Here is a 26,699-nt window from a genome sequence, read left to right as displayed (position 1 = left end):
TGGAATGTGGAGCACTGTGATTTATAGTAGGTGCCCCATGGGTTGTCATTTGTGCTTGAAGCTTCAGCATAGGTTGGGCTAAGCCTATTGTAACCTTTACTCCTGGTAAAGTGCAGCGACACAACTGAGAAACTCACTGCTTGTACCTAAACTTAGACAAAGGTTCCTTGAACCTACTATACAGGAATAAATCTCGCCCACTTGAACCAATAGCGTCTAGACTCAATCATTACTCCATATAACAAAAGACACACCGTACTTGACATACTGAACTGGTAATATTTCATGGTTAATAAAGGAGAGACACATCATCACCCACATCAATTACCAGTTATACAAATCAACAGGCGTTGATGGGATCCACAGGCACCAACGGGTTCCAATCTGCAGGTCGATACAGATTCAAATTTCAACAAGAGGTAAACATATGTGGAACACTGGGTAATGCATGTTATACAGATCTAAACTCAAGACAGGTCTGACCATGACAATATCTTTTGGAATATTATCAAATGAGATGGGAGACTCTCGAACTTCATAATGCATTACATATTGGATTGTGATCATGATTAAGTGTCCGCACTTGAAAGGGGAGGAGGAGGAGGAGGGGGGGGGGGGGGCTTTTCATCTGCCCTCAATTTCAATGTAGTTTTTTTTGTTGGGAAGGTCCATTAGGGGAGAAACTCAATTGCAGTCGTCTTCTTTCCCTTGGCAGGTGAACAGAATGTCCAGTGTATTCAGACAACAAAAATAGAGTTGTGCAAACATATGGTATCAAGTCCTCCATTGTGCAAGCACCAGTCAATAACTTAAATGTAAACATGAAGTAAAAATGTAGGATCAGTTCCTATAGCCAAGATTTAAAAAACATGCCGCAGGGTCCTGGTCAGGCAGATCAGACAACACAATGCGTGAAGGTCTTCGCAGCTTTTTCTCCCGGCTGTCACCTCCATCCTGCAATTCACACGTCAAGCGACATTCAGAGAGGGACACATCTGGTTCAACTCAAAATACTCTAGCTCTGGATCCGCCCACGTCTCCTTTCAGAGTCCAATTTTTTGGGATTCCATGTGCAAATTGCAGTCTAGAACTGGGGGGAAAAATACGCACAGAATTGGTAATTTCAGTGGAAGAGCATGACAAAAGTGTTGCAAAACAAGTGCAGGTAGTATTTGGAGAGGTACAATGCTGTATGCACTGACACCAGCTGGTGTGATGTAACAAGCCCTGGATTAGACAAACCGCGACGACTTCATCATTTTTGGAATTTGGCTTTTTACTCTAATACCCACCTGTACAATAACACATGTTTGCCACACGTGGAGTTAAACCTTCAAATATACTAAATATTATTCAGATCATGGCTCGTGAGTACGTGTGAAACTAAACTCCCCTTGCATTGCTTTGGACGCATTTCCTTCAAAGGCAGACTTTCTACTCGAGTCTGGTCTTCATTTTAAACGTCGTATATTAGAGATCCAGGGGCTGCAAGTGTTTTGAAGGGGGCGTGGGAAATCTTAAATCTCTTTCCACTTATTTTTACATTTCTGGAAATATATGCAAATTCATGTGAACTGGGGTCTGCGAGTTTCTCCAGTGAAAATTTCACATAAGGGAGCACCTCATTTATTAAAAAAAAAAAAAAAAGCCATGTGAGATACAGGCATGACACCTGTTCAAGCAGAAAATCCCTTAAGCAAGACATTTTACGTACACATTGGTCTACTCCAACTGAAAATAACACGGAATTGTGTAATACGGATTTTCTTGAAATGTTAGAATTTCGTAGGGCTAACAAAAAGGTTTCCCTCGGCATAGTGTTCTGCACGTATAGAGAAGAGAGCAGATTCAAATTTCAATCTACCGCAATCTCCTGGAAAAGGCACTCCAGAACCCAGAGATAAAAGGTAACACTGTTGGCCCTATATTCTCTTGGTGGCAGTTGACACTGATTTTGTTACACTGAAGACAGATAATAAGATTTGTACTTTTTTTAATCCAATGCTTCACAAACATCATTTTCTCTCATCTATAATTATGGATTGGCTGCCTTTAATTTCCATCTAACACTGGCATTACCTCCACTGTTGGCACACGTTTGAATCTTTCCCCACCCATCTCAATTACTTTTCAATGTGATTAGCTTTGATTACTGTCTGCAGATGGTGTGCAAGCAAACTGTTACTTACCCTCTAAGCATCTGTTGCTACTACTGCAGATTCACAGTCTCTGGATACTTCTATAAATGTCCATCAATTTCCAGCGCATTTGAAGGTGGATTTATCATTCCTGCATTAGCATCCATTCAGAATCCTAGTTGTGAGTGTGAAATTATTTGCCATTACCAATTCAGCTTGCTCATTTATAACATTGATCCTGAACTCATAGCCTATAGATTTCACTTTTTGGAAAACACCGTGCTTCACAAGTATGGTTTGTTGATAATGTAAGGGCCAGTGCCAAGGTTGCTGGCAATGCTTAAATCAACTCTAATTTATAATCTATTACTTTTTTAGTGTATGAACCCGATTTCCATGGCGTACAGATACATGAGAGGAACCAAGGTTTAAGCCATTCTATTTATAAATATTCATAGCATGTGTGGCTGCTCTGCTTACTCCTGCCATCTAGTGTTGGTCTCCGACATTACAAGTTGTTTTTATTCTAAGAAGTCTTTTAAGTCATAGGATGTCTTGTGACGTCTCCATTAGATGGTAATGTGCATAGGTACGGACATATTGTTAGACTGCTTTTTTGCAAAGCAGGTGAGCATAAGTAAGGAGTGGAAAGTGGCATCAATATGGCAGCCATTCACATAATGTGTATAAGGAGTAAATATTATGAAATAAATGAAATCTGCAGCAAACACTGGCTTCTGGTGAGACAGGTAGGGGCATGTGACTCTACTGCACTACACACTATAAGCAGATGTTTACAGGTTATGCTATTTTATGCAGATTTGGAAGCACTTTCATCACCCAAGAGCTATGCAAGTGCTGGAGGAGAGGATTTGGTTGATCGGGCTCCTAGTTGAAGAGCCAGATCTTCAGTTTCTTGCGTAGGGATGGGTAGGTCTTGATGTGGTGTGGAAGGTCATTCCAGGATTTGGTGTCGGTGTAGAAGGAGCATCCTCCTGATTTGCTTATGTGGATGTGGGGTACTTACATGAGGTAGAGGAGTGTGGCTGTGTGCAGTTGCTTGGTGGGTTGGAAGTTGAGGCGGTGGCTGAGGTGGCAGGCCTGACGTTGTGGGGGGGAGGGCTTTATATGCGTAGGTGAGCAGTTTGAATTGGCTTGGTATCTAGTATAGCTCTCTGAGGTGGGACATGGATATGTGCGCTGCGGGTATGTTGAGGAGGAGTCTGGCATTGACATTCTGGGTGGTTTTCAGTCATTGTATGGGTTGATTCGTAATGCAGGCGTAGAGTATGTTGCCATTGTCTAGTCCGCTGGTGATGGGTGACTATGCGTCTGGTGTCAGTGGTGAGCCAATTGAAAATTTTGCAAAGCATCCGCAGAATGAAGTAGCAGGAGGAGGTGACCGCATTCACTTGTTTGTTCATAATGAGTCTGCCGACCAAAATGATGTAGAGGTTTTTGCCTTGGTCAGTGGGGGTGAGCATAGGTGCCCAGGTCCGTTGGCCACCAGAAGGATTCCCATGGACAGCTCTTGTTCCCGAAGATCAGAACTTCTGTTTAATCCATGTCAATTTTTACGCAGTTCTGGTAAGTCCAGTTTGCAACATCTGACATGCAGGTGGTGAAGTTAATCCTGTTGGTGTGGTTGTGGTCTGTGAGGGAGAGTATGAGCTGGGTGTCGTCTGCGTAGGAGACCATGTTGCTTCCTTGGGATCTTATGATGTGGGTGAGTGACGCATGTAGACGTTGAAGAGGGTAGGGCTCAGCAAGGATCTTTGAGGGACTCCACAGATGACATTATTGATTTCAGAAGTGTAGTGTGGAAGCCTGACTCGCAAGGTCCTGTCGAAGAGAAAAAGAGGCCAGCCATGTCAGGGCAGGTCCATATATTCTGGAGTTGTGGAACCTTGTGATGAGGGTGCTGTGAGAGAGGTGCTGTGAGAGATGGTGCCGAAGGCTGTGGAGAGGTCGCGTAGTAAGAGTGCTACAATTTTCCCTTTGTCCACGATAGTCCGGATGTCGTCAGTTGCTGCGATTAGAGAGGTTTCTGTGCTGTGGATTCCAGACTGTGAGATGTCTAGTAGGTGGCGTTGTTCAAGATGGTTGGAGAGTTGTTTGTTGATAGCTTTCTCCACGTCTTTAAATAAGAAGGACAAGAGTGAGATAGGTCTGTAATTGCTGAGCTCTTTTTGGTCTGCCGTCTTTTTTATATTGTTTTTTTCTTTTTTTAGAGGAGGTGTGATTTTTGTGGGTTTCCAGTTGCCCGGGAAGGTTCCAATTTGGATGGGGGTGTTGATGATGGTGGTGCCGTGGGAGCTGATCAGAGTTCCTCCTAGGTTGTAGATATGGGGGGGGGGGCAAGGGTTGGTGGGGCCGGGAGTGGATTGTTCTCATGATTTTGATTGTGTCTTGTGGGGTGAGAGGTTATCAGTTTGTGATCTGGTGGTCCGATTTGGTGGAGGTGGGGATCTGGTTGCGCTTGATGGCTACCTAGGTGCAAGTTAAGGCTGTCCGCGATAGAACAACCCAGTTGGATGTTCGGCCTCTGAACTTAGTTTCTGAAATGAAAGTCAAAAGTCTTCATTGAGGCAAGGCAGCAGGCTGTGGCCGAAGAGGGCTTATATCCTTGGTGGTCCGTTAGGGAAAGTCTGGGTGAAACCACTGGCTTTTGGCAGGAAAGCTTCAAGCTGGAAAATTTTGAATTTTGCGCCCAGGGAAGGTCCCTTGCCTACGAAATTAATTTCGTGCCTTCGCCAGGTAACGTTTTCTACCTTCATACTTAGCTATTTTTTGGAGGTTGAATTCTTCCAGGGGGGTAAGATACTTTTATTGAGACTCTAAACAGCTTTCACATCATAAGAGTTCACATGGTACCCACTGCATTGCAGATTCATAGTCATATACTGCAGTGCTGGATAATGGCCATTCCCTGTAGATCCATGTTCTTTTAAAGATACTCAGTGCAGAGCAGATAGACGGTCATTCTCTGCAGGAAGGACACTCATTGAAGTGCAGATTGATGGGCAATGGCTGTGCTGCAGGACATTGGGCAGTCATTATACAACAGCAAAAGTCTCCAACCCTTTCAGCAATAAGAGCTACTTATGTTCAATGGAAATCATTCTGAGATTATATCAGTGATGTAATAGTGACTACATTAGATAGGACTACATTAGGTGTCACCCTATGCAAGATTATCAGCAGTTACTACTTCAGTGCAAGGTTGCCAGCAGTAATGTTTTAGGCGGCGCTGTCAATTTCAAATACCTCTACATTGGTAAGAAAATAAGTTACTTACACCTGTAACTGTAGCTTTCCAGTATTGGTATCCTTCATAGACTCACATGTTTGAATCATTCCCCGAAGTGGGAGTAACACGGTATTTATAAAAGTAGTATAGGTCATACATACCCCAGAAGGGCTAAAAACATTCACTTCATTAACTTACCTCCACCATTACAGAAAAACCAAACTCCAGCCAATCAGGTGACAGCAACTTCGAGAACACTCTGCACAGAGGCTACAATCCCTCAGATTTTCAAGCACTAGCGCTATAATGAACATGGAGGGAGAAGGTGAGTCTCCTGGAGGAGGAGAGATGATGACATGTGACTCTAAAAGATGCCAATACTGGAGAACTAGTTACCGGTAAGTAATTTATTTTCTTCTCCGGTATTGGATCTTTCATAGACTTACAAGCATGGATCAGAATAGCTAGAAGTAAGCAAACCAGCATCATAATTATGAATACAATACAGCGGATGGTGGGATACTAAAAGAAATAAAGACTCACCTTATTGGAATGGATGACGAAGGACCGCCTGTCCCACTGCTGCATCTCTCTGTACTGATGAATTCAGACAGTAGTGCTGTGTAAATGTGTGTCTGCTCTTCCAAGTTGCCATGCTACAGATGTTCTGAAGAGACACCAGCAAAGAGAGCAACTGAAGTTGACACACTTCTTGTAGAGTGCGCTCGAACCCTGTATGAAAGAATTTTTCCTTCCTTCCGATGACAAAACTGGATAGCAGGAACAATCCAACAATCAATACTGCATTTGGAAAGCAGATATTCTTCGAGGCTTACCATAAGCCACTACCAACTGGTCAGATTTTCTAAAGTGCTGCATCAGATGCAAATTGAATTTTAGACATCTTTTAACGTCTAATGAGTGTTGCATTGTTTCCGTAACGGTCTGCGGATTTGAAAATAAAGTTTTGAGTACAATAGGCTCATTAAGATGAAAGTCTGTCTGCACCTTCGGAATGAATTTGGGTTTGGTCTCGAATATAACTATGTTCCTCTGAATTGTAAAAAGGATTCTTCAACTGTGAATACTTGAATTTCACTTATACTCCTGACAGACGTTAAGGCTAGTAATGTCACTTTTCAGGAGACACATTTTAGATCAGCCTTCTAAATGGGCTCAAAGGGAGCCTTCATCAACTGTAAAAGGACCAAATTAGGCTGCCAAGATTGACGAGATTGCTTTGCAGGAGGAAAGACTCGGAAAAGCCCTTGATGAAACTCTTTGATTAGTCTATTTGACCACAGAGAATATGAACCAGATGAACTCCTAAACCTGGATATAGCAGTTGAGTGCACTTTAATTGAAGTATGAGCCAAGCCCGCTTTGGCTAGAAGTAGCAAATAAGACAGAACATGTTCTGGTGGAGCTGAAAGAGGATGAATCAGTGACTTTTAGCACCACAAACAAAAGCGTTTCAACTTGAACTTATAAGGCTTGTTAATGGAATCGGCTCTAGCAAGAATTTCTTTACAGGTCTTGTGGGATATTGATGCTTGCAAATTGTTGAAACGTGAGTTATTAGTAGTGGTAAATATATATATTTACCACTGGCAATAAGGCCACTAACACAGTCTAGTGCTCAGAATAGGTCTCATGCTCAACCATTGGTAGCTTGGCAGCGAGCAGGCAGCCTTAATTTCAGGTATGTAAAGCACTTAAAAACAATTCAGCAAATATTTAATACACTACACCCAATAAAAATCCACCACCAATTTATGAAAATAGGAAATGTTTTTATCATTATAAATGACAACAAAATAACAAAAATTCAATGTACAGAAACCAGAGATATCAATTTTTAAAGATTTAGCACTATCTAGCATGTAGAAACCTATAGCACCTAGTGGGACATCTGGTTGTGCTAGACCGGGACAAAGTCAAAGTGACAGACATGGAGCTCTGCACAGCTACCCATTGCGGTAGGACTCGGTCAAAGATTTTACCTCCGGACTTTTTCTGCCGGGGTCCCTCTAGGGTCTTCATCAGTCCAGGCTTGGTGACTGGCTTGCTTTCCAGTGAGCTTCCGGTCAAACTCTGGAATTCGGACCTATGGCACTTTTCAGCAGGACAAACCATTAATCCAGGCCGGCTCACAGTTGAAGGTAGGCGGCTTGACGCTCGCGGTAGAGCCAGTCAAGTTGTTTACCTTCGAACTTAGAAACTTTCCTGGAGCTTTTTCTGCCAGGGTCCCTCGATGCTCTTCATCAATCTGGGTTCGGTAAGAGCTTGCCTGCTTGCTTTCCAGGGAGCACCCGGTCAAACTCTGGAGGTCAGTTCTCCAGAGCTTTTCAGCTGGACGAACCAGCAGGACAAGCTGGCTCGCTGTTGAGGGTTGCCGGCTTGGCTCTTACGGTTGAGTAGGTCCACTTATGGAGCTTTTTTCCAAAGTTGCTCCAAACTTCTGGGACTTCGTCCTGAAGTTTTTCTGGGGTCCCAAAGTGTCCAAAACACAATCCAAGGGTCTGTAAGCTGCAAGATGGTCCTTGGAAGTGTGGGACTTCAGTTCCCACCATCCGCTTGGACAAAACCCTTACAAATCCACTGGACGCACTCCAGGCTGTGGATTCTTGGTGGTGATTTTCCAGATGAGCTCTGTTAACCTGTAGCTTGCAGGGAGTTCACTCTTTAGTTCTCTTGAAGACAGTTAGAGCCACAGGGCTGTAGTTCCAGTTGTGCAGCAGGCGCCCTCAGAGTTCAGGGCCTGGTTGGTGCAAATCAAAGTTCCAGCATGGACCCATCTTCTCTTATCTACAAGCAGAAATTCTGAGAGGCTCTGCCCCCTCGGATACTTAATCAGTCTCTCTGGGTCAAACCGGAGGCACTTCTGTCCATTGAGGTGCATGGAAACACCCCAGAGCATGACTGCTTCCTACAAAGTGTGGCACAATTGTCTCTCAGAGAGCACTATTCTTCCAAAATGCAATATGGCTGAAAGCTTAGCAGAGGAACAAGAACTAGTTGAACCAACCACCAGCATGGCTCATTTCCATAGCTCTCCTCCCTTTGGCATCTGCAAATTCCTCCTTTAAGCCTGCCATCTGGCTGGGTTTATAGGGGATGGTGTAGATGGACCTGGCTGTCTCTGCCTGTCCCCTTCTGCCTTTAAAGCTGATGCTTCAGGACTCCTCTCCCCTGCTCTGGCATTGCTGTGTAGCAGAGTCCTCTTACAAGAGCTAGCCTTTCTCCTTGGCTGCCACTTTTCACTTCATCAAAGCAGTCTGGCTAATCCTCTTAAGTATGACCAATCAGCCACAATCAGGCTGAATCTTGGCTTACAGACAAAAAAAGTCTTACAACTTATTTTCTGTATATTTTTGGATAGATTCAACAATTCTCCTAAGACCTTGAATTATATTTTCCAGTAACCTCTAGTGGTAGGTATAAGTTCATAAACTATTCCAATGTTAACCTATGTGACTGGAAATCTACAATAAGGGTAGTGGAATGTGCCATTTCTCTATCCCCAGGACATATAAAACATCTTTTATAACAACCCTCCTTATAAGTATCAAGGACGCTGGATCCGGATGAAGTATCTGGTTGAAGTTCATTCAGCATCAAGTTGGAATTGGCTTCAGGTGAATATGTGGTTTCTTTGAGAGCAGGATCAGTTTTGCGAATCAATACTGCCTGAGAGACTTCAGAATTATCCTGCATGGTTCTTGCTTCATTTTGTTGATAGTTCGCTGGATTAATGGGATCGGTGGAAAAGCACAAGCAAAGATCCCCCTTCACCTTATTGAAAATGCATTGCTCCACGCACCCGGTTGTGGATCCCAACTTGCATAAAACCGGCATTTTTGATTTCAATAAGTTGCAAACAGATCCACCTTTCGTTCCCCCTAAAGCTGGAGGACATTGTTCAGGGCATCTTGGTTGAGCTCTCACTCGTGCAACTGTTCCTGGCCCTACTTAAAGGTGCTTGCTATAACTTTCTTTATTCAAGGAATGGGCTCTGCTTTCAATTGCACCTGATGTTTTTGTGCCCTCTTCCAAATCTTCTGAGCTTCTTGAGACAGCGGCTGAGGTCTTACGCCTTCTTGCTGGTTGATGCATAGTGGTGGTACTGCATGTGCATATTAGCACAGCCGCTCTCTTGATTCTGGGGAGGAAGGCCTACAGACTCAATGCAACTGCCTTGAGCTCCAACAGACTTATGTGAAGATCTGTGGTGTGGAGCCCATTTCCCCTTGATTTGTTAAACCTGAAGGTGTGCACCCCATCCCTCTAGGGAGGCATCGGTCATCACCCCAAAATCAGCTATTTGAGGCAGGAAGGTCAATCATATGGAAAGGTGGATGTTTTGAGTACACCAAGGAAGAGTCCTTCATGGTTGGAGGGATTTGGATAATGTCCTCGAAAGAGTCATGAGTTTGTAGCCATTGTATGTCCAACTCCTACTGTAGTGGTCACATTTGGAGCTGGCAAGGTGGTACTAGAGGAATGCATGATGACATCATGCCTAGAAGGGGTTTGAATAGGCAAACTGAAATGGACTTTCTTTGAATCGACCTTTCAACTAATAGCCTTAGCCTGGTTTGTCTGTCTTCTGTGAGATATGCTTTGCCCCTGAATGGTGTCTACAATGGCTCCCAAAAAAACGTATTCATCTTTGATGGACGAAGTGATGATTTTGTGGGTTTAGAATTATGCCTGTGTTCCTGAATAGAGTTAGACAGGCCGTTGTCCCTTTGATCGCTTCCTGGCATGCAGGGACTTTTATCAACCAATTGTGGAGGTATGGAAATATTTGATCATCTTTCTGCCTTACGAGACCTGCCACTGGAGCTAGACATTTTGTGAAAATGCAGGGAGCTGATTTGAGTTCTTATGGGAGGACTTTGAACTGATAATGAATTCAGGCTACTTTGAATCTTAAGAATTGTCAATGCTTTCGGTGAATGAGAAAATGTGCATCTTGAAGGTCGAGGTCCGTCATGTAGGAATAAAACCCCTTTCCCCTCTGATTGTGTGGTAATCTTTCTATCGCACCCTTGTTGAGCATGGTAAATAATTCCCTTTGAAGATGAACAGGGGATGACCCTGTCTGAGGAGTAGGAGGTGGTCTCTTTGTAAATTCCTTGTATAGTCATAGGAGACTTGATCTAAAACCCACTTGTCCATTGTGATTAACTTCCAATGAGACATTTTGTTATTTGGCCCCCCAACTGCTTATGGTGCATACTTGTGAGAAACCAACAAGGTCACTGTTTCCTACTTGTGTCTCTATCCTGAGAAGCTTGGTTCCTCTTTGCAGTTTGCTTGCTGTAAGCCGCTGGCAGTGGTTGTCTGTAATGTTGTTGAAGGCATTCGCCTCATCTGTAGTGAACACAGCGATTTTGTAGTGTCTGTTTTTATGGATTGTGCACCTCATCAATGTGTCTTCCAAATAATGCCTCTCCATCGGAAGTCATGTCTAGAATTTTACTCTGAACAATGGGTCTGAAGGAAGCAGCTGTAAGCTATTCCTGCCTGCAAAGAACAGTAGCACCTGCCAATTAATGAAAGCCTGTGGAGGCGATAGCCATAGCACAATCAATTTCTGATGACGTTGGTTTGCCTTCTTGTACAATCTTTTTTGCCTCTGATCTTCTATCCTCTAGTAATCAATCTATGTAAGGAGAAATGTTGTCTGCGAGTTAGCTCTTTTCCTAGCGTTTGAGACTACTCATGAGTCTAAAGGCAACTGGCCTTTAATGTATGCTGGGTCAGTTGGAGCAGCCTTATACTTCTTTTCTAGTCTGGGGTTAATTACCCTGGCTCTGACAGGGTCTTTGAATACCTCTGGTGCATGTTTTACCACTCCTTTAAGTATTGGTAATGTGGTTGTGGTTTTATGTGATGACAGTAATGTATCCATAAGGAAGTCTTCCTCTACTGGATCTGTGTGTAAAAGCACCCCATGAAAGGAGGCTACCCTATGAATAAGCTGCGTAAACCCTATAGTGTCATCTGGAGGAGATGGCCTAGAAGGGTATGCATCATCTTGCGGCAGATCTGGTGCATCTGGCCCGTTAAATTCTTCCCAGGGATCATCTGATGGCCCAGGAATAATGTCTGGGCCATCTGTGTCATCTATGTGTTGCTCACTTTCTACCCCTTGTGAATAATTATCCTCATCATCATCATCCTCTGGTGCAGGGCTGTGCGCGGTGGATGGTGAGTGTGCAGGGGAAATGTTGAGTTGTATCTCTGGCAGTGGTGAAGGAATTCTTATGGGGGAAGTTTGAGCATCTTTTTTGAGAGGAACTGGAGGTGGCTTGGGAGAGTCCATTTTCCTATTTTCAGGCACTGTAATTATATGTTCAGTATTTGGATGAATACGAAGAGTCTTTTGTTTTGGATCTGGGCGGAAAACCTCTTCTGAGGAACTATCGTTTTTCGGCGCCGATTTGCCTTGCTTGTGGCCGAATGGATTAGAAGGTTTTGCTGTGTCTATTGCAGTCTTTGGAGTTGATCTTGGTTTTGGTTCCGAGGACTTGGTATTCTGCCTCTTTTTTGGCTCGTGACTTTTCGGATCCGGATTTTGGTGCCGAGGTGGACTTTGGGTCGACTTTTTTCGGAGCTGGACTTCGGTTCGATAGGCATGGGAACTGTTTTCGGTGCTCAGCTTGTTTTCGGCTCGACTGGCTTCGGTACCGAGCATTGCTTTGGTGCCAGAGTTATTTTTGGTTTGAGGACCTTCTGCTTGTCGGGACCGTCAGACTGACTCAAGCCCGAGTCGCCTGAAAGCTTTTTTGGATTCTTCGTTGCCGGGCCGGAAGGTGGGGCGTCGGAAGTTTTTGGTCGGTGTGCACCTGTACCTGGAGGTGCAGGTGGAACCGAAGCCTGTCCAGGTATGGGGGTGTGAACAGGGTCGACGCTTGTACTCCCAACCTGTTGACCAGCTGGTAGAAGATAGTCATCTTCTGATTGTCCTTCAGCTCCAGAAACTGAATCCTCTGCTTCAGAAACAATGTCGTCCTGCTGGTGTTCTTCGGACTCTAGATTGATTGGAGCCACGTCTATGATGAGATCTGGTGTTGATGAAGAGGACTGCACCATGGCTCTTCGAGCTCAACGGTCTCTGATGGTTTTCTTGGACCGGAACGAAGCGCAGGCCTGGCAATCTCGACTCTCGTGCTCTGGGGACAAGCACAGATTGCAAACCTCATGTAGATCAGTGTGGGGGAATTTGTGTCCACACTGAGGGCACTTCTTGAAGGGTGTTCTTTCCATGAGCCAAAGGCCCAATGGCGCAGTTGGGCCAGACGAACGCTGGAATCGATAAGCGCAAGCCTTTCCTCGACGCGGGTAACTGGAAATACTATCAAAGACGAAACCAATGGAATGCCCATGCGCACTACGCTCTACAGGAGGAGTCATCTGCCAAACAAAGACTCTTCCATGACAACAACAAAGAGTAGTCATCCGGGCCCACCACCAGATGGCGATCTATGCACTAGTGTGTGGTCTGCAGCCCATATGCCTCGAACATAAATTAATGAAGTGAATATTTTTTAGCCGTCCTCGGCTATGTATGATCTATAATGCTTTTAAATATACTGTGGGACTCCCACTTCGACAACGGGGAAAGATTTAAGCATATGAATATATGAAATATTCAATACAGGAGAATACATAATAATCATAGCTGCAGCTTTCCAGTGCTAAGTATAATACACGTAGTCTACAAGAGAAAATGTCAAAATCTGGGAAGACAAATATATCCATTACTACCCTCCAACACCCGCCACTAAGAATATCTGTGGCCCTCCGTCCATTAAACCCTCATCCCCACAAAGTTTAGAAGGACAGTGTCTCTTGAAAAGTTCAGACACTAGGCTCCTTCCCAGACATCCTGATCTTCAGGTTCTGAAAACTGGTCTTTCTTCCCATCACTCTTAAAACATTTCACTATAATACACCTTACACCAAACAACGCCCCAAAAGAAACAAAAGTCTCGCTCTCGCTACTCATGTCCCTTGTCACTTACCCACAACAAAACATAATATTTGTTACAGTAGAGGTCAAGGGTAAATTGACTGCAGTGCAAGGTTATGGTCCTGATTCATACCTAAGCTGAGTGAGTGCCACTTCCTCATCCAACGACATATATACAGGGCTACAAGTAATGGCACACTCACCTTCTGCTGCTGGCTCACAAATTTCAGTCTTGACAGGATTCTTCTCACTTCCACTGGCTTGATTTTCGGTGGTACTGCTCCAAGGGACACCACATTGCTGTTTGCCATGGCCCATCGTAGGCCCAGCTTGCTGACCGCCAAAGGTCTATAGGAGTCCCTGGAGTTCCCTTGTGCAGAGTCTGCTGCCACTGTGATATAGAAGGCATCCTTCTGAGGGTCACTGACTCCAACTAGTTGCAAAAAACAAGAAAGTCGAACAATGTTACTTTGATGACGAGATTGCAATAATATGAAAGGTTAAAAAATGAACTGCACCCATTTACAAAAAAACAGAAATTAAACAATGGCACATCTTTTCACCACAAAGCTAAAATATCCTGAAACAAAACCATTATCTGTTGGTTTGTGTCTAATAAAAATCAAGAGGAGCCCTCTTGTACCTATAGACTACTGAAGAAAAGAGCTTCATAGATTGTTAATGAATATACTGTTATTTTAATGTGCATTTCTTTTATATTGAGCAATTCAGATATCGGACTACTTGAGAGGGGATCTGCATGTGTTCCTCCTCTGTCTGCAGACTTCTGGCTACCTATCAAGGTGTTCTACGTAGGACAGTTGGGCACCATATTACGGTTGCTACACGCCTAAGAAGACAGGTTAGCTGGGTAGCATGAATGGTGCTGACTGGAGGATGCAGGCTATGAAATTAATGCACACGTTATTTACCTTTGGTAATCCTGTTTCTGGTAGTGACTACTTAGTGGCGGACACCTCACCTTTTGAATATTCTCCAGGCATCAGACCGGATCTGGAAATTTTTCAGCAACACCTCTGCGTGCCGGTAAGTGGCTGTTTCGCTACTGAAATGATGTTTGGAGCTTTTATATATGTGCAACTCCCCTGCGCTGACATCAGTTGCTTTCAAGATTGTCCATGCCCCCAGAAGCAGAGCCCCAAAAGCAAATTGAAGTGACCAGTGTGCAGATTCCTCGACTTGGGATCTTATCAATGGATAGAGTCGAATCAAAGAATGGGGAGGATGGGAGGATCAGTGAGCAATGTATGGCTAGAGTCTCTACTAGAACTAGTATTACTGAAGGTAAGTAACTTGTTCTTCTGATAGAGACTTCTAGCTGTAGAAGCCTCACCTTTGGAATAGATAGCAAAGCAATGCCTCTTTGGAGGCAGGTCTGTGAATGGATTCAAACAACACAGTCCTGCAGGACCAAGCTGGCAAAATACCCCACTCAGGGGACCTCATAGTCCTTTGTGAACTTATGGAGGGACACCCACTAGTCAACTGGCAAATGTCAAGGACATGAATTCGGCATACCAATGCAGTGAAAGCAGCTTTAGACCTGGTAGAATGAGCAGGCAGTTCTTCCGGATGCTACATTTTGGCTAATGCATACTAGATCTTAATACAGAGCACAGTTAAGCGTGAGATGGCTCTCTTCGGCACTGCTTTCCTTTTCTTTGCGCAAGAGAACCCCACAAAGAGCTGAATGTCCACCCAGTGTTCTTTGGTATGATCTATGTAAAAGCTCTCTTGGGGTCCAAGGGATGGAATTTCTTCTCCTCCTTGGAGGGGTGAGGTGGAGCATAGAATGCTGTAGGGAGATTGTTTGACCAACATGGAGAGGCTTCACAACGATGGTAAGAAAGATGCTCACATTTGTAGAAGCAGTTTGTCTCGGAAGAAGGTGGTGTATGGCAGGTTGACCATGAAATCTTGGAGCTCAATTACCTGCAGTGTCAATATAATGGCGACGTGGAACACTGCCTTGAGGGTGACAAGCAGCCAGGGGCAGCTGTGAAGTGGATTGAAGGGAGTGCACATCAGGAACATAAGGACCAAGTTAAAGTCCCACAATGGCATGATAAAGGGAGAGGGTGGAAAGAGAGGTTATAACCCTTTTAAAAATCGCATAACAACTGGAAATTTAAACACCAAAGGCTGGTCCGGCAAGTGCAAAAATGGGAAAGGTACCCTTAAACAGTGCTCAGAGCAAAGCCATGTTTGGCTAGGGACAAAACAAACAACAAAACACCAGATAGCTGAGCCTGAAGAGGGTCCATCGATTGAGTGCCGCACCAAGCCACAAATTTATCCCAACACAGGTGTATAACGTTTTAATTGAGGGATTCCAGGCTGCTAAGATGACAGCAAACACCTATGAGCGGTGACAGTTGAACACTTTCAACCATCCTCCAATCTCCAAGCATGAAGGTGGAGACTGTAAAGGCTCTGTGCTGTACCAGGTCCTGCAGCTGCGACAGCAGATGCTCCTGGAGGGGCAGCCTGACCGGAAGATAGACTAGGTTAAGAAAAGTTGTGGGAATGGCTCCACGTTAGGAGACTGGGACAAAGAGCAAGAGGCACCTTGATGTCCACATGACTTTCCCTTATTAGTGGCAGGAGGAAGGGGATTCGCGCTTCAACTGTTTATACTTTGTTTTAGACTTACCCAATGACCTCTCTCAATAACAGCCTTGGGAGAGGGAACAGGTCTGTATACTCAACTTTCACTGAAATCAACTCTTATGTGCCTTCCGACGTGTTCAGTGATGTAGAGTTTGCCTTCACCGTCCCGGACAGCCTTGAGGTTCATTCTGGAACAGTTGTCGCAAGACTTTAAGTCATGTGATGTACCAAGCCCCCAGAAATATAACTGTTGTGTGGGTCTATCACAGATATCTGTTTGTGATAGTCCCTGCAAGGCTTAAATCCAGTAGTTTTCAGAGGGTACAAATTCCATTGCACAATGTAAGGGAATTTCCAACCACAAGCAGCCTGTCAAACAGAAAAGCTGAAAGAGAGAGCTCTGGCTCCACGTGCGAAGGTAAAAAAAGAAATAAAGTGACATCAGAGCACAGGTAAGGAGATTATATGTGCGCCCGACATCGCATCTGGGGCAGGACAAAGTTAATGCAGGTGAACTATGACAACTAATGATGCACAAGGGAATCGCAGAAAAAAATCCCTATTTCCAGTCTGGTGTCTGAATTTATTCACAAGGTGAGAATTCTGCAGTTTGAATAAAAAAATCTGAAAACTGTCAAAGATTACATAATTGAAGATACATTGCTACTCATGGGGACATGAACTAACAATAGTCAGGAGAACAACAAAGAACCAGTGCTAAACCACATTATATATTATTCTGGTAAGAAAGCCCAGGTTGTTCAGTTACACTAAGAATTTCTCCAGGGTTTTCAATTATGGGAGCGTCTGTCATTGGATTACTTTTTATCACTCCCTGGACATACTCACCAGCTGTTGTGGTCACTGCTGCTGTAGTATTGAAAAGGTCCAAAAGCACAGAAGGATAGTTGGGGTGCAGAAGATAAAGATGATAGCAAGGCCGCTCATCAGTTCCTGAAAACTAAGGAAAATACTTCAGGTAAGTATGAGACTTTTAATGAATGTCAAGGAGCTTTGATCGTGGGTTCCTCCTCTTCCCTAAGGTCTCAATACATGAATATGAGACATGGAGGGAACAAACACATCCAGTATACAGTACAAAAGCCTACCTATTCACTGGACAAGAGTAATACAGGTGTGCACTTGGTAGAGGATAATATCTGGGACTTTGTCACGGTATCTGCACCAGTTCTACTCTACAACAAAAACAGTAGCAAACTGTGCCCTAACATATCCGATATTTTCTATTTACTTTTCTCAGTCATTCACGGCACCAGTATTGTATAAAGGATCACACACATTTAGCATGAGAACTTTGTGATCAATACTAATATATAGTAGCATACATCAGCTGGTTAAATGGAGGTCCCTTCCTAAGGTAAAAAGACAAACCGTGCCCCTGCTTAACCTATAGCTATTTCATTAATATTCCTACATATTTATATTATGTAGAACATGGTTATTTAATTGTGGCTCATCCATGGTATTTCTCACTCTTCATAGGCATTTGCGCACATTTAAAATAAACAGCCTGTAGAGTTCCCTGCCAAAAGTCATAGATGGGGTTACAAATTAATGTAAACAGGTAAGAAACCAAGCATAGCTTGAAGCACAGCACTTTTACGATGTTATTAAAAAAAAATGTTTGGCAACGTGCTTCTCCGGTTAAAACAGAAAAATTGTATTTACCCTGTACGCATTTCTTCATAGCATGTAGTGCTGTAGATTCACATACTCCTGTCATCTAGTTATGGGATCTGATATTTGCAGGTTTTTTATTTTCAAAAAAATCTTGAGTCCCAGGATACACTGTAACTCCTCCCTCTATGGACAATGTACACTGGCACAAACTCCATGTTAGATGGTTTTCCTCAAAGTAGGTGAGTGTATGTATGGATTGGCGAGTGAAGGTACCATGATGACCATGAGTATTGTGAGTGTAAGAAAGTAAGTGACAAGAGGAGAGATCTGCAGCAGAGAAGATTCCGGGGAGGTGAGTGGGATGCTTACAGCAAAATAATATTTTCCGTTCATAGCATGTGTGGCTGTAAATACACATGCTGTGCATAGACCTTAAAGCCGTACCCTCTATCTGCCTCTGGATGATACAAATGTTGAACAACGTTCTTAGCATTGTCTGGCAAACAATAGCTTGTTTAAGGTTCTAGGATATCCACACAATAATGTTTAGTGAATATGTGGCAGGTTGACCAGGTGGCCGATTTGATTAGGTCAGCTAACAGTATATTGCCCAAAAAGGCCATGATTGTGCTTTTTTGCGATTAGAAGCCTTCACCAACAGAAGATCCTCCCAGTGACTACGAATATATTCAGGATCCATGTTACAAGCTTTTGGTCTTACATGTTAGGTTGACCTCCAGAACTCTAATCTATGATATAGGCTGATGTCGCTTTCATAATAAGAAAAACACTGCTTAATTGTCGTATCGTGGTCGTGTCCAGCTAACTTTGAAGAAACAGAATCTGTTGTTTGTCACATAAAACAATCATTCTTAGAAAGCCTTGAGGAAGTCACTGGATGTGACGAAACACGTGTCGGCTGTTCACACGCATCTTGATCAAGACTGTATAACTTCGAACATTCTTTACAAATAGTTCCCCATCTATATGTTCTTTGGACTAAAATTGTGATTTTTTCTAATATTCGTTTAAATTAAAAGGAACGTCTGGATGAAGTCTACTTATAAAGGTTATATATGAGAAGGGGTATCACTTTAGAGTGCTGGGGTACTTGTATGTTATACTGTATCGCATAGTGACTGTTTGCAGGATCTGTGTATTTATGCACCTAAAGTAGTAGGGTGTATTTGTCACCCCTAGTGGCACCCCAACCAATTGTTTTATTGTTGTTTGTGACCAGGAAAGTTAAAGATATTGTTTTTACTGCCCAGTCTGATTATACACTTTTTCTGAGGTGTGATCCAACATTACTACCGCCTTTTGTATTTTATCAGCCAGATAATGCCTGGGTTCATCTTTCCAATTGTTGAGGGATCCCACCATGTTACGCCCTGTCAGAAAGACCTTTTGAAGTTATAACCACCATCACAATCTTATAGCCTCTAGACAGAGGACAGAGGGCACAGGACCGACTTCGCCCTGTGTGATGCAGTACTACTTGGCAGTGTTGTTTGTCAGCACCTGATTCGAACTGCCCATGATGGAAGGGAGAAAGCCCTTGAGGGAAAGATAGATATCATGCAGCTCCAAAAGATGGATTTGATTGTCCTGTTTCATGTGAAACCGAAGGCCTCTGCTTCACATCATCCAGGAGACCTCTTCATTGAAGGGTGGGTGCATCCATCACCACCAGCACCTTCGGAAGAGGAAGGGAAAATGTTCTGTGGCACATCACACTGGCATCAGACATGGACTACGGAAGGCCCTGGACTACCTGGTCAGAAATCCAAATTGCATCAATGAGGCATCTCAACTTCAGGAAAATGTTCCACTGAAGGGCCATGTGTGCCAATGAGCAAAGGCACCAGAAGGATGCAAGATGTTGGAAAACTAAGTGGTTTCAGACTCCTCAAGACTAGACCAGTAACAGCAGTTCTTGACTGAAACTTCAGGATCATAGTTACTTTTCTTTGGTAACGGTCTTTCTTGGAGAGATTCAATCGAACTGCAGATTCCTCACTTTTTAATATTCCTCAGTGTTGGAAATTGCCTATTCTAGGGTGCTTTCCCTCAACTTTTTGCTTTTGTCCCTCCTGGTTTTCCTCTGATCTATGTGTTAGCCTTAGGATGTTGAGCGCTTTTGACACTGCCATTCAGTGACAAAGCGCTGTGCTTGACAAACAAGTTACTAACCTTCGGTAACAATGCATCTGGAAGAGACATATGTTAGTTGTAGATTCTTTACCTTAGAATTTCCCCCAGGCGTCAGTCTGGATCTGGAGATTTTTTCTTCAGCAGTACCTCTTCACATCATTAAGTGGCGTTGGCGGCCTCCACGTCCATTGTCAGCATCGTGGGTGCCAGGATGACATTGTGGGACCTACATAGACGCCACTCATGTATGCAGACGTCAGTTCATAAGACGACTTTACATGACAGAAGTGCAGAGCCATGAAAGACACTGACCACTGGTGCGTCAAAACTAGGGCCCTTTAAGGGAGTCCCTATCCCCAGAAATCAGTTCACAGAGCTGGGAGGATGGTGGGGCGGGAAGTAATCTACAACGAACATGTCTCTACCAGATACATTGTTACCGAAGGTAAGTAACTTGTTCATCTAATAGAGACTGTTTGTTGTAGATTTCTTACCTTAGAATAGATACCCCAACCAACACCATCCTCGGAGGAGGATATGCGAACCAAGATCGTACTAGAAAATCCTGGAGTACCAAACTGGAAAAGTACCCTTCTCTCTGGACTTGGCTGTCCAGGCAGTAGTGTCTGGTAAAGGTGTGCAAGTATTCCCACGTTGCTGCCTGACAGATGTCAAAGACCTGGACTCGACGTGCTAATGCTGTGGTTGCTGCCATTGCTCTGGTGGCATGAGCATGAAACCCCACAGGAGGGTCCTTTTGCGCCAAAGCATAGCATTTTTTAATGCAAAAGACAACCCATCGGGAGATTGTCTGTTTTTGAGCAGCCCGACCTTTCTTGGCACCCACATAGCCAATGAAGAGTTGATCATCCACCTGGAAGTCTTTTGTGTTATCAAGAGAAAAAGACAATGCACGTTTTGGGTCCAGAGGGTGAAGTCTCTCCTCCTTCTTGGAGGTATGTTGGGGGGATAAAAGGTGGGCAGATAGATTGTACCACGTGAAAAGGTGTGAGCACCATAGGAAGGATTGATGGCTTCGTCCGGAGTACCATTTTATCCGGATAGACAGATAGAAAAGGGGGCTTAGTAAATAAAGCCTGCTACTCGCTCACACTGCGAGCAGAGGTGATGGCGACACGAAAGGCAGTTTTGAGAGTTGGCAACCTGAGGGGACAGTTATGAAGAGGCTCGAAGGGAGCACAGATAAGAAAGGAGAGAACCAGATTTAAGTCCCAATGGGGCATAACAAAAGGGGATGGAGGGAACAGATGAATAAGGCCCTTAAAGAATCTGTTAACAATAGGAGAACTGGATAAAGAAGGCTGATCTGGCGGCCGAAGAAAAGCAGAGGTGGCTGCAAGATATCCTGTAAGAGTGCCTAAAGCAGATCCCTGCTGGGCCAAGGAAAGAATGTACAAAAGGACATCAGAAAGAGCAGCAGAGACGGGGTCAACAGCCTTTGGTTTGTACCATGCCACAAATGTATTTCACCTACAGGCGTTTATCGTTTAGTGGAGGGACGCCTGGCACAGACTTCGGGTGGAAGGTCGAAAGCGGTCAACTGCCGCTGCTCAATCTTCATGCAAGGAGCTGGAGACTGGACAGGTTTGGGTGAAGAACCCTCCACAGCTGCTGCAACAGAACATAGTCTAAAAGGGGCCATTCTGATTGGAGGATCGATGGCTAAGCTCAGAAGGTTGAGCCTGGTTGCACTTTATCTTCTTGAGCACTCTGGGCAGAAGTGGTACAGGCGGAAAGGTGTACAGGAGGCCGAAGCACCACTCACAATGAAAAGCATCGCAGAGCGCTGCCTTAGAAACTCCAACGTGCAAAACTGCTGACATTGCGTGTCCTCTTCAAATGTGAACAGGTCTAACCAAGGCTCTCCCCACCGCTGAAAGAGAAACTGTGCCATCTCCGGATGGAGACATCATTTGAGATCGACTAGGCATCGACGGTTGAGTTCATCCGCCCTTGCGCTTAGGGAGCCTGCCAGGTGTTGACCCACCAGTGTTATGTTCTGATGTTCCAGAGGCAGAGAGCCTCTTCACAAAGGGTTCACAACCCCACCCGGTCCTGTTTGTTGCAGCACCACATGACCGTGGTGGTGGCGTCGGTGAACACCTGCACCACTTTTCCCATGAGAGAGGGATGGAACGTTTTCAGTGCCAGTTTGATCACTGAAGCTCCAAAAGGTTCATATTGAGGTTGGATTCCGCCAGAGACCAGACGCATCTGATATTCGCCTCTCTCAGGGGGCCGCCCAATCCCAGAAGTTACTCATCCGTCACCACTGTTAGATCTGGTTAGTAAGGGAGAGGGATCTGCTTCTGACCCAATCTTGGTTTGTTCAAAGTTCCCTTCGAGATCTGGATGTAGTCGGATGTTGCACCCACTGGAACTACAGGTCTCACTGCAGAGCCTACATATGTCATCTGGCATGATCCATCAGCAGGATGCAGAAGGCCATGAGGTCCAGCATCCTCAGTCATTCTCACTGAAATCTGGGATAGAGGCTGAAACATTGGTATCATAGCCCGAATATCCCAGACTCGATGCCCTGATGAAAGGAAGCGCCTGAGAGGGAGTCGGGTGTGACTTTGGCACGTTGATAGTGAACCCCAGCGAATGCAGGAGGTCAGCTGTATTCTGGAAGTGGGAGACGACAACTTGGGGTGAGCCTGCCTTTAAAAAACACTCATTGAGATAGGGGAAAACTAGAATGACTGGGTCCCATGTCCGCGATCGCGCTGAGGCAGGACAGCTTGCTTGACTCTGTGGCTAGGCTTCACAGGACGAGGTTGGGCGGCCCTTCCGTAGCCATGAAAGGCAGACTGAGGTGGACATGAGGTAGCCGTGATGCCCAAAGATCTGGCCGTAGCTCTAGAATCCTTCAAGAGCTCAAGCGCTGAGTCTGCCTTGTCACCAAAAAGGCGATTGCCATCAAAGGGCATGTCCATCAAGGAAGACTGGACATCCCAGAGAAGCCAAAAATCCTCAACCAGGTGTAGCGTCTAACAGTTAACGACATGGCAATCATTCTGCCAAGTGAGTCAGTGGTATCCAGTCCACATTGTATGGTGAATTTGGATGCGTCTCTTCCGTCTGCAACTGCTTGAGAGAGAATGGGCCGGACTGCCTTCGAGCACTGGAACAGCACCTGCGCAACCGTATCCCAGATAGTATGAGATAGTATGAGAGTATCAGCCCAACAGGCATGTGGTATACACCAACTGCAATGCCAAGATGGAGGAAAAGATCATCATCTTCGCAAGGTTGTCCAGCTTATTGGATTCCTCTATCTGGGGGGAGAAGAAGGTAATGCAGCTTTTGATGACGAGACTTGGACTACCAAGCTCTCATGGGAGGGGTGTTGGGTCAGGAACGCTGGGTCACCCGGAGTGGGGCGGTGGGGGCGGGCAACCGTCCTAACCACAGGAGCCCATGTGCTGGGCTTGGACCAAGTGCCCAGAAGGACGTCCGTGTGGGCTTCATTAAACAGCAAAAGGGGTTCAGAAGAGGAAGCCGAAGGCAGAAGCACCTCTGTCAGGAGGTTCTGACTGCCACTGCATGGAGCTTAAGACTGGGGTTCTCGGTTACCCTCCACACCACCATAGCATAGGACGCTGCCTCCTCCGTAGCCATGATAGGGGGAGGAATCAAGCAGGTGTCAGGGGACAAGTCCAGACTACTGGCATCACCCAGGTCGATATTCCAGTCCAGTTCCTCAAGCTGGTTAATTAAAGGGTACAGCGGCCCCTCCCTGTCCTCCTCACCTTCTGGCCGGAGTAGGAGGCTGGATTACTATATGGTGCTCACTTATGTAAGTTTAGCACCCTGCACTAATCCAGACAACCCGTATGGTGATTTTAGTGGTCATAGACAACCTTAGAAAGCTCTCTAAGTGGTAGCTGTGGAGAACAGCTTTCAGGCTTAGCCCAGGGGTGTAAAGCAACTTATTTTACCAGAACATAATCTTATTGGTGTATTTTAAGTGAAAACGAACCACACAGTGTATATATAAAAATATGTCTTTATTATAAGACACTCCCTAAAAGATACAAATATCTCCAACCCGGAGATATACACAATGCACACAAGACTTTGCAAATAAAACCGGTAAGTAGCATGAAATACAATGGTCACCAGGGGGGAACCAAACCATATACTAAGATAGTGGGATGCGAGCCATGACACGGGTCATGACTATACCCGGGAGACCTAGAAGTGCAGGGGACCCAAGGAACCACCCAAGGTAAGTAACCAGGAACCCCACGGAGGTCGTGTGCAGAGTGGGAACGCAACTGTGTGCTCAATTCAAGTCAATGGGTGAGTCGTGTTGCAATTTTAAAGAAGAAGGACCCTTCCCAGTGGACACTGAAGAATCCCCGTTAAAGACAGAAGGTTGGAGAGCCAGCCCACCCGTGGATACCCTAGGAACCAGCATACCTACACCAGGGTAGCCGGGTGCATAGGTGCGAAGTGGCGTTGGAAACCGCCATCAACCTCAATGGAGGACTTCAGAAAGATGCCGCTGGCGAAAGAGGTAAAAATGTCCGGTGGTACCCAAAGGTGGATTCAAGATAAGAAGTACCTGCTTGCAGAGGGGACAGAGTCTATGCTACTAAGGAGTGACCTGGAGGCATGGAAGACAAATGCCCTCCGATGTCAGGTGTTGCAGGAAAGTGACCTTGGAGCTGCAGCTGTGTGGACCAGGCGACGCTGTGGAAGACCAGAGGCCGTTCACCAACTGTCCCACATCGGATGTCGAGAGTTGAGGGGTCAGTGTTTGCATGGAGCACCAACAAGCCTTGGAAACTAAAAACATGGCAAGCGAAAAGGGTGCAGTGTCAGGACCAGCAAGGTCCTGGTGACTCACAGCAAGCAGGGGAGTCGGAGCAGGCCCCGAGCAATCAACGGAGCCCACTGAAGGAAAAGAAAACCCTCAAGAGGACCCACAGGCCGGAGGCACAGGAGTTGCAAGAGGACCTCGTGTAGCTCACCAAAGATGCACGCTCATTATGCAAGAGATGCGGTGAGGATGAAGATCTTGTTCACAGGAGATGCTTGAGGGGGTGGCTATTTGGAGCCCGAAGCCTTTGCAATGACAAGTCGACGCCGTGCACAGTGGTTCAGTTCCTGCAGTTCCGACGAGGGATACTGGCCTCAAACTTGGTGAGAAGACAGTGCAGGGCTTGAGGGAGTGGTAGAACGACCACCTGGGTTGCTTAGCCTTTCGGAGTCTGTGGGAGCCCAGGATCAGCAGACTGGTCAGCTGCGTTGCGGAGCCTGCACATGCAGGGAAGTGACTCCTTCACTTCAACGGGAGATACCTTCGGTGTCTTGGATGTCCACAGACCTGGCAAGGATCCTGTATGGAGCACAGACACAGACTTTGCAGCAGACCTACAGGACAACGAGATCTGGAGCAGCAGGAGTCTCCCAGTTACAGTCTCGGTGACCAGAGCAAAGTCCAGAGTGCCCAGACGGTCAAAGATGAAGTGGGGTTTTGATATGAATTTTGTTCCACGACGAATCAGGGACCCACCCACAGGTAAGCCCTTAAGTACTGTAAGGTAACGGTTGGGACGATTCAGGTGTCCCTCCCAGGGGAGGTATCAGACAGTGGGGAGGATACTCCTATGTCCTTTGTCCAGGTTCACACCAGAATGGGAGCCAAAGGCTCGCTGAGCTGGTTTGAACTGGGAGTATGCAAGGAGGGCACCAAATGTTCCCTTCAAGCAAACTGAGTGGAGCTGGTGAGCACCCCCACCCTGAGACAAGATACCTATTGTCCAGCCTTCCTCAGCTCGAGCTTGGCTCAGCAGCAGGAGGGCAGAATCGTGTCTAGTCGGCAGCACCCATAGTTTGCTGTCCGGGTCTAAAAGAATGCTACCGGGAGGGCCGAGGATCTCTCGGAGGACTTTTAAAGAGCATGGTATCATACCTCCCACACCGTTTACGGTGTTGGGCTATGATTCCAACATCATTCATACCAAACACGCCAGGGTTCGGTACAGGCAGTTTAGAGTCAGTCATCGCGTAATGTCGCATGGCCACTCTATGTATCATAATGGCTGATGCACTTACAACCCAGGAGAATGGACTCCGTGAATTGTAGGGGTGTCCTACTCAAGCAGGGGCACCCTAACACTTCGAACAGAGTACCCTGATTTCAGGATTGAAAGGCCTGCTTTAGGGGTGACACAGGCTTTAAGTGCAGTGACCTCGGATATAAGTAAACTTGTATCTGTCGTAAGAGGTGCTAGCACCAGCTTGCACAGACTGCAATGGCAGGTCTGTAGTGACAACTTTGAGTGGTCTCCCATGGGTGGCATAATGCATGCTTCAGTACAAGGGGGACCCCTGGTGCACCTATGCCCTGGGTACCGCAGTACCATATACTAGGGACTTATAAGGGTACACCAGTAGCCAACCTGGGATGTACCCAAGTCTCACCATAACCAATGTAGGGGAGAAACCACAGAGACTGGGGTCCAGATTAGCAGGATCCCAGTCCGACTAGTCAGAAATATAATAACACCAGGCAAAACGTGGGGTTAACCATAGAAGCAGATCCTGATTTCCTACAGAGAGCCATAATATAACACATGGACGAAAGTCCCTTCCAGGGTCAGAATCGACGTCGGTCCGGCTCCGTGTTCACTTCGGGGATGAGGATGGGGTTGGCGTCGACTGCAGCAGCGTTGTTGTAGGGGACCAGGAAGGTCAAGTAATTTCGACAGGTGGCGATCTGAATCCAGGCCTGGATCCACGGGGACCAGACAGTGCCAGAGCCAAAGGTGGCGAAGTCTTAAAGACCCAGACTGACTCGGCAGGGCCCGAAGTCGTGTCGGCGGTGCCGGGCTGCCCAAAGATGAGGTACAAGACTTCATGGAAC

At 45.6% G+C, this 26,699-nt stretch overlaps 1 protein-coding gene across 1 annotated transcript in view; it reads right to left on the bottom strand.

Moving 5' to 3' along the window:
• Positions 1-259: 259 nt before the first annotated feature.
• Positions 260-26,699, bottom strand: part of FAM234B (family with sequence similarity 234 member B) — a 307,484-nt gene continuing 281,044 nt past the window's right edge. The window contains exons 11-13 of the mRNA XM_086957605.1: positions 16,853-16,964; positions 13,576-13,805; positions 260-1,090 (exon numbers count right to left, since the gene is read on the bottom strand). Coding sequence (XP_086813731.1) covers positions 1,085-1,090; positions 13,576-13,805; positions 16,853-16,964 — 348 coding nt within the window. The 3' untranslated portion in view covers positions 260-1,084. The remainder of the gene's footprint in view (positions 1,091-13,575; positions 13,806-16,852; positions 16,965-26,699) is intronic.

This window comes from Lissotriton vulgaris, chromosome 1_1 (assembly GCF_964263255.1).
Source record: "Lissotriton vulgaris chromosome 1_1, aLisVul1.2, whole genome shotgun sequence".
Classification (NCBI taxonomy): domain Eukaryota; kingdom Metazoa; phylum Chordata; class Amphibia; order Caudata; family Salamandridae; genus Lissotriton; species Lissotriton vulgaris.
The sequence above is the reverse complement of the archived record's forward strand: the minus strand, read 5'-3'. Positions and strand labels throughout refer to the sequence as shown.